Source organism: Phodopus roborovskii, unplaced genomic scaffold (assembly GCF_943737965.1).
Source record: "Phodopus roborovskii unplaced genomic scaffold, PHOROB, whole genome shotgun sequence".
Lineage (NCBI taxonomy): Eukaryota > Metazoa > Chordata > Mammalia > Rodentia > Cricetidae > Phodopus > Phodopus roborovskii.
In genome coordinates this window covers 4,379,016-4,387,594 of record NW_026125281.1, presented here as the reverse complement: position 1 = coordinate 4,387,594, position 8,579 = coordinate 4,379,016, and the positions used below count along the sequence as shown (strand labels likewise).

Here is an 8,579-nt window from a genome sequence, read left to right as displayed (position 1 = left end):
CTTACTGAGGCAGCCCCAAACCTTAGGGGTGTCACTGCAGAAGGCATCCAGATGTCTCTGTAGTTTGTATGATTTCTGATGGCTTTCAGGTTGTATGATAAGGACAGAGTACACTTGCATAACGTTCCCTTTTATTTATTGTTTGGGTGACAGGGCCAGGGAACAAAGCTAGGATCCTGTGCGTGCTAAAGCCCCTCCTATGCACGTGAGCCATCCATATCTGCGGTCTTTAACTTCTCTCCTATTCTCTTCAGTTCTCACACGATGTTTTTTTGGGGGGGGGATCTACTGTTTGTTGTAGAAACTAAGCTATGGCTTAGTTTATAGAAGTACCCACATCCTCATATTTACACCATGCCCATTGCTCCTGTAGGCACAGGGGAAAATAACAGCCCCACCCCACCCCGCCCCGTTCATGGTAGCCCTGCGTTAGCCCAGGCTGGCTCCAGACTTGTGCTCCTCCTTCTGCTCCCCTAATGCTGAAAGTTCTGTTTTTCTCCTGCATGCAGCCAAGAACGGATCTCTGCTCCCCCCTTTCTCTAGTCTGAATAGTTTCTTTGAGCCTTTATTAGTTACGGTTCCTATTGCTGAGAAATACCATGACCAAAAAGCAAGATGGGGAGGAAAGGTTTTGTTTGGCTTTAACTTCAGCATTGCTGTTCATCACTGAAGGAAGTCCAGATAGGAACTCAAATAGGGCAGGGTCCCAGAGGCACAAGCGAAGCAGAGGCCGCCGAGGGGCGCTGCTTGCTGGCTTGCTTTCCTATAGAACCCAGGACCAAGAGCCCAGGGACGATGCCTCCCACCGCGGACTGGGCCCTCCCTCCTTGATCGCTGACTGAGAAAATGTCCTGTAGCCGGATCTCAGGGAGGCATTATCTCAGCGGGGGCTCCTCCCTCTCTGGTGACTCCAGCTTGTGTCACACAGAGTCCCAACTAGCTAACCTTCCTCATGCCTGGGAGAGCTGTCTCCAGCTACAAGGGCCTGCCTGGGCAATATTTCACCTGTGCGACACGGGGTTCCCAAGCAGGGAGGGAAGCAAGAAAAATCACACACATGAATGAATAATTCAAATATAAGACGGGGTTTTGCAGCTTGCTGTATAGTCCGTGCTGGTCTGAAATGTATGTACCATCTTCGCACATGCTACTCCCACACTTTTAACACCAAATCTGCACAGACATATACAGTTCAAATTAGTCTTTTTCATATTATATAATTTCCTTCCATGTCAAATTTACCATAATGTTTTTATATATGTACACGTATATCACTTCAAAGGTAATAATTTATTCTGAACCAAGCATGATTGGCTATGGCTCAAGAGCACTAATAATGTAAGTCACCCAAATGACTTTGCAAACTGTGTTTTCCGCTCGAGCAGGTGCACAAGGGCGGAGCAAGGGGCCGGGGCCAGGCCAGAAGCCTGGGAGGAAACTTTGGGCGTCGCAAACTTGCGGGCGAAGTGCAAACACCGCCGGCTGGCAGCTGCTTGCACAGCCTCGGCAGCGGCGTCCCTTTCCCTTCCCAGCCCCTCCCAGGCCTTTTCCGACCTCCTGCGCTCCTGCCCAGCGCCGCCGCCCGCGCCGACGTGGCGGTGCGCACAGGTCGCGGTCAGGTGGTCGGTGACGCCCGGGACCGGCTCCCGGGAGGGCGGTGCCAACGCCCGGGGTGGGGACTGCGCGGCGGCCGCGGGCGGAGCGCGGAGCGCGGAGCGGCGCGGAGGAGCGCGGCGGGCGGAGCGCCGGGAGCGAGGAGGCACAGACATGGACCACGGCGAGCAAGGTAGGCGGTGGCAGGCTCCCGGCGACCCCGATTGACGCGCTTCGGTGGCCGAGCCTGGGAGCTACTGGCGAGCGCCGAGCGGGCAAAGGGGCCGCGTCGCTGGAGCGTTGAGTGTGAGCTAGTGTGCTCCGGCGTGCCCGAGCGAGTGTGCGCGGGTGTGCAGGGGAGGGGAAGGGGAGCGAGAGCCCGCGGAGGGGCTAGGGATGCGCGCGGGGAGGGCCACTCGGGCGGCGCGCTGGCCTCAGGGTCACCGCCAGATCCTGGAAGTGATGACGTTCAGATAGGACCGTGACTTGAGAATACTTCCTGCCTGCCAGTTAGCTCTCTGGGTGGCCCCTGAGCCCATGGCCACCGTGTTCGGATGTAGATATTCGCCACACTAGGGCTCCCCAAACTGTAGAGTCCTAGTGCTGCCTGTGGGTTTGGTTGGGGGAAGGGAGCTTTCATGGTCTGGATGTTACTAGCCAGGTGAATCGCCTAGCTTGGAACCTGGTTTCGTGCGCCATGGCTCTGGGTGTTATTTCTTTTTTGTATAAGACGGCTACTCAAGTGAAATTGCCCGGAATAGAATCATCATGGAGATGTGGCCAGAGTAGGTTGTGGTTTTCAATGGGAATATTGCCTACACCGAAGAGCTCTGCTTTGAAACTGATTTGGGTTACAAGGGTATACAAATAGGAAGTGGGTTTAGAAATCTGGTAGAACACCTCGTTTTCTGCTTGTTTGCCGCTGGTGTTTGCCTTTGGTATGAGTTTCAAGCATGCGTTTTTAAAAGTGTAAACAAAACCATATTTTTACCTGTGCTGTATTTTATTTAATAATTTGTAAGATAGAATTTTTAAACCTAGTAACCCAACCTTTCTTTCAACTTCATACTCACTTTGTGTATGCTTATAAACCTACGTACAATATGTTTTATGTTCATAAACTTGTTACTCATGTACCTATACGCATGCACACATACTATCTAGATTTTTGGTTTCTGGGGGTTACAACTTGTGTTCCCTCTTTGAGACTGTGTGGTGAGCTGAGTTAACAAGGTTAACTTATCCTTTGTAGGTCAATGAGTTAGAAAGTTTGTATTAGAAAACCCAGGGACTCCTTTAAAAACCAGCATTGTTTCCGTATGACTTTTCCTGCAGACTGTGTCTGGGTACATATGTGTGTGTGTGTGTTGTGAGTGCTTGTGTATGAATCTGGTTTTGCATTGCCATGGTTAACATAACTGGTGTTTTTAGGTAACAGCTTGCTCTTTTCAAGTGCGCCCCTGATGCCACTGCAGCATTCCAGCAGGCTAATGTACTCTGTGTGGTTTCATAGGGCGTGCTCTTTAAAGCTCCTAATGCTAGGACTTGTAAAGCGAGTCTTTACAGTGTTCAAGTGTTTCCTGTGTGTGAGATACTCGCTTGTCATGCTAACACAGTTTTCACTTGGGCAGGCGTGGAGAGTGTGGGATCCCCAGATCCTTGGGGAAGGGCAGTTATTCTTGCTAGGATTTCTTGATACCTTTGGGACAGGCCGCCTACCTGTCTCATCAGCCAGACCCCAGGGGACGTTTGTTCCTACTCAGCAAGGCTTGTTGATGCCCTGTGGCTGCTTCCAGCTGTCAACCTCTGCCTGTCTGTTCCTATGTGGGCCTCTTGCCCCCTCTTCCTTCCCTGCTCACTCCCTTTGCTCTGTGACAAGGCTGTGTTGGGCGGGGCAGATGACTTTACCTGTAAAGGGCGTTTGAACTGGTATTCAAGGGGGTCTGTATCAAAGGAGACTGCCCAGGGACACCTGGGCCTGGCTTCTTGTGAAGGGCAGGGAATGAGATGTGCAGTTTTAAATCTGATGTTCACTAGCAAACTGTGTGTAGGGAACTGCGATTGTGTCTCTAATTGGGACATCTTTTTTTTTTCCCCCTTCCCAGAACTATTTCAATCTAGATAAGAAACTGTTTGGGTTTATTTGTTTGTTTGTTTGTTTATTTATTTCCTAGACAGGATTTCTCTGTCTTTGGCTGTCCTGGAATTCGCTCTGAAGACCAGGATGGCCTTGGACTCACAGAGATCCATCCACCTGTCTCCCAAGTGCTGGGGCTAAAGACTTAACAGACCCATAAGCTAACAAACACATTTCTGTCATGTTGGTTGATACTTTGTAGTATGTGGCGGAGGTTCTACTATTCTTCTACATTCTGTTTAGACTTTGGGTGCCATGCTTCCCTTCTATTGCAAGGGTTTCTCAAAGAAGACCTCCAGTTGCATACCGTCTTTCCAGTAGGCAGTAAGCTGGGCACAGGAAACAATGTGTATGGTCTGTTCTACCTACCACCGCTGTGCCACTTGCTAACTGGAGCATGCCCCGTGCGAAGACAAAGCCCTCTTGTCTCCTTTTATGGGGCTGAATAAATATTTATATGCCAGCCCTGCACTCTCTTATGTCAGTGAGAGCCTCAGCGCTGTAGAGCAGCAGCAGTGGTAACCCATCTCTTGAGCATGGTGTTAGCGCCAATAAAATAGTATTTTGAAGGGAGAGGACCGGTTGCCAGGGCTCAGAACCGGAGGAGAACAGAGCAGGGAAAGAAGAATGGAGCGATGTGTTGTTACTATCCAACCATTTAACCTTAGAGATAGCTGCATGTCTGGGTGTCATTTAGTTTAAAAGTAAAGCACGTGTAGAGAAGGATGGGTAACCCAAAGGGTCTCTGCTCACGTGACATCCGGAGTAAGCTGCCCAGGTTGTTGCTCAGCACCCTCCTTTTCCATATGGTGTGCATGGATATCTTTGTTAGTTTTCCTCCACTTCCTGCTTTTATCCATCTATCTATCTATCTATCTATCTATCTATCTATCTATGTATCTATTTATTTATTTTATTTTTGTGACAACCTGCCTCGTCCCAAGGGGAAAAGCTGAGTGGTAGGAGTGGCTGTGGCCTCTTAGCAGATTCTCTAAACAGAATAATCCAACAAAGCAAAGAACAAAGCAACCCCCCTCCCCATCCCTTCGAAGAGACCTTTGCTGCAGGGCTAAGCTCATTTCTATGCTCTTGGGGTTAATTTGCTGCTTTCATTGTTGGCTGTGGGACTCCCCCCAAACTTTATTTAAGCTGGCGGACTACCAGCTGTACAGATTGTAAGGACGCAGGCACCATGCTGGCCTGCCCCTGTCACCTGGCACAATGCACTCAGGCAGGACCCTGGTCAGCCCAGGGGTCCATGATTGCGCAGTCTGCGCGCAGGTGCAAAGCACCCTTTAAAAGACAGACCCCCCACCCCCACCCACTTACGATCTCTTTCAGCCTCTTCTCTTCCCCACGCTCTTTCCCGTGTCCCCCAGGGGCAGACAGGACTTTTCCTGTCTCCCTCTTCTGTCTCCTCTGTCTCTGTGTCTCTTCTCTCTCTCTTCCTCCCCCTCCCCTCTCTAACAAAACTTCTCACGCTCTGTGCTCTGTCTGCCTGCCTGGCGTGTTTGGAATCCGTCCCCCTCAAGCTTTATCTCTTTAATTTAAAAAAGAGATCAGAGGATCTGTTGCTTGATTGGTTGATTGATCGATCTAGACAGGGTCCTGCCAGGCATACCAGGCTGGCCTAGAACTTGAAGTCTTTGTGTCTGTGAGCGGGAGTCTTAGGTGTAGGTCATTGTGCCTGTTGACTCAGAGTACTTAAGTTGTTAATGAAAATTGAAAAAAAAAATGTTAAGATCTAAAAATACATTTTTTTTGCTACTAAAATAGTTTATTTTAGAAAAATTAGACACATGGTGGAAGAAGAATGAAATAAAACTCTTTGTTTTTCTTTTCCTGGGGCTGCTGGGTGAACCTGGGTCTGGGGATCGAACCCAGGTTAACGGCTGTGACAGTGAGCCGTGCACCCCAGCTTCATTGGTGTGTGTGTATGCTCAGAGGCCAGGAGAGGCAGGTGTTTACTTGTTTAGCTAAAGTCTCTCACTGAGCCTGAAGCTCAACGTTTTAGCCAGGCCAGTGAGCTTCTGGAATTTGCCTGTCTCTGTCCCCAGTGTTGCGGTCACAGGCATTGATGGTGTCCTTGCTTTTCACACGGGTGTTGTTGGTTTTTTGTTTGTTTTTGTTTTTCGAGACAAGGTTTCTCTGTATAGCCTGGGCTATCTGGAACTTGCTCTGTAGACCAGGCTGGCCTGGAACTCAGCGATCTTCCTGCCTCTGCGTCAGAGTGCTGGGGTCAAAGGTGTATGCCGCTGCTACCCAGTAGATTGGGGTTTTGAACTCAGAACAAACACTTTTGGCTACAAAGCCATCTCCGTATGTATGTATGTATGTATGTAGGAACGGAGTCTCTTCCAGCCCTAGGCTGACCTTAAACTCCTGGTTCTCTTGCCTGCGCCTCCCAAATACCTCCAAGCCTGGTCATATTTTTATTTTTAAGGCCATTTGGACATGCATGCTTATTGATACACGATTTTATGTCTAAGATAGGGCAGTGTTTAACTTGTTTCTCATTGGTAGACATTTAAATGTGTGTGGGAGAATTCCTCTCTGTGAGGAACAGGTTGTCCTTGAACACATGGAGGTCCTCCTGCATTTGTCTACTGAGTGCTGGGGTTAAAGGCTGGGCAGTTTCCTTGCACCCCGTATGGAGAGGACATCTTTCATGGATGGGAGCATTATCTTATTTCAGAAGGATGAAACAGGGCCAGAGTGCATTCTTGCACCTACTGCTGCTCAGTGTATTTAGCTCAAAACAATACGTAAATTAGTTCGAGTGAGGTTGGTCCCGTAGGCTCATATATGAATAACTAGTCCCAAGTCCCTATACTGTCTGGGAGGGGGAGGGAGGGTTAGGAGGTGTGGCCTTGTTGGAGGGGGTGTGGCCTTGTTGGAAGAGGTGTAGCACTGGAGTGGGCTGTGAGGTTTCAAAAGCTCATGCTGTACCCAATCTGCCTCTCCCTCGCTTCCTCCCCTTCTTCCTTTCTCTCCCTCCCCCCCCCAATCTCTCTCTTGGCTGTTGCCTGTGGATCAGGGTCTACTGTTCATGCTCCGTGCCTGCCAGCCTGTGTCCCTGTTCTCCTCCACCATGATGGTAATGGGCTGACTGTCTGAAATGTAAGCAAGCCCCTAATGCTTTCCTTGCAAGTTGCCTTGGTCACCTTGCAAGGTGTCTCTTCACAGCAGGAGAACGGTAACCCGGACAGCCAGAGGTAGCCTGCTTTGGGCGAGCTGTGTCCTGAGCTGGGATTTGCCTGCTGCAGCAAACTGAGCAAGTACATACATGTGTGTGCGTCATGCCTGTAGGAAGAATGCTTAGAAGAGCGTGAGTGTTCACTCTTGGCGGTGCCAGTGATTTCTCCGACGCGCGTGAACGGCTGCTTCCCCGCGCCGTGTGGCCCGGTGCTCTTTATTCATGCAACCCTTTCATCTTACCTATCTCCCAAAGAACGATGACTTCCTTGTCTTCTCCCCTCCTTTTCCCTCCCCACCCCGCCTTACCCGTCCCCTTTCTTCTCCTTCTGCACCCTCTCCCCCTTCTGTATGTGGAGGCAAGGTCTTACCAATTGGCCTCATTTGTGGTAAGCCTGCTGCCGCAACCTCAGACAGGAACCGCAGCCGGCTGACGCCCTTTTGTGACAGGAAGTGTATCCAGTTCTCAGCTGTATTCACTCCGGTTTTTCTGTTGTGTTCTTTGCGTTTTCCTGCCATGTTCTGTGAGGTCTGGCCACCTTCTGTCCATGGTGTGAGGTGGTGTTTGGTTTGCTTTTCCTAGTTTGCAGGCCCTTCTTGGCCGGTTGGTTTTTTTTTTTTTTTCTTTCCCTTTTCATTTATAGCTTCTAGCTTATGAATCATTCCTAGAAATGCCTTCTTCACTTGGATTTTATTTATTTATATATATATTTTAAATGTTCCATCCATCTGGGGTTTATTTTAATCCGAGGTGTGAGGTTAGAGTTTCAACACCTCACCGCCCAGCCACCCAACACCAAAGCTTGCCCAGTGGGTTTCCCGACCCATTCCAATTGTCAGACACTGAGTCCTTGGGTTGCCGGTTCCCTGGCAGCTAGCCTCATGCTGCACAGGGGCTGTGAGAGCCTCCCTCATCCTTTTAGTTTGCTTTCTCTGCTGTCAGATCTTCCCTTTACTATTCCCTTTACTATCCTTGCCACATTTTATATCTCCAAATGAATATTCCAGTTAACCTGCGCCAGTGAATCGGACAGAAATGCCGTCCGTTTATTCTGTTTTCTTAGCCGTAGAAACTGGTTTGCTTTCTCCTCATTCCCTTTCCTTGCTGGTTTCCCTCCCCACCTCATTCCCTCGCCTCTCCGTTTCCTGCCTCTTACTGTGCAGCTCAGGACGGTCTTGATGTCATGGTGTCCCCTTGAGTACTTGGATTATAGGTGTGCTGTAGCATACACAGTTTAGTCTGTGTTTTTAAAAACTGGATACCTTGAATGTTTGTCAGAGTCATACTATGTGTGTAATTTGTCTTGAATGCTGTGTGATCATAAGAAACTTACCACAGTGTTGGAAAAGAAATGATTTTTGTTATGACTTCATGGTTCTAGTGTTATAGGTAGGAATGGAATCCTCCTTTAGGTGGCCATGTACCAATGTGTCCTCCTTTAAGAGTTGATCCAGTTGGGTTGGTCTGGCACCTGGCCAAAGGACCATTCCTCACCCAGGGAGTTTCACCCTGAGTTATCTAGTGGGGTTGGAGGAGAAATTACCCCTCAGTGGGGTGGTATGCTTGCTTTTACCTCCCCCTTTGTTTCCAGGCTGTTCTGCTGCTGTCGCTGGTCCTGTCCACCGTCCCGTTGGGTCTGTCTGCCCGCCTGAG

The 8,579-nt window shown here is 49.5% G+C and overlaps 1 protein-coding gene across 3 annotated transcripts in view; it reads left to right on the top strand.

The window, feature by feature from the left end:
* Nucleotides 1-1,519: 1,519 nt before the first annotated feature.
* Tpd52 (tumor protein D52) overlaps nt 1,520-8,579 on the top strand; it is a 140,521-nt gene continuing 133,461 nt past the window's right edge. For all 3 annotated transcript variants that reach the window (XM_051196704.1, XM_051196695.1, XM_051196687.1), the window contains exon 1: nt 1,520-1,786. In XM_051196704.1, the coding sequence (XP_051052661.1) occupies nt 1,768-1,786 (19 nt within the window). In that variant the 5' untranslated portion in view covers nt 1,520-1,767. The remainder of the gene's footprint in view (nt 1,787-8,579) is intronic.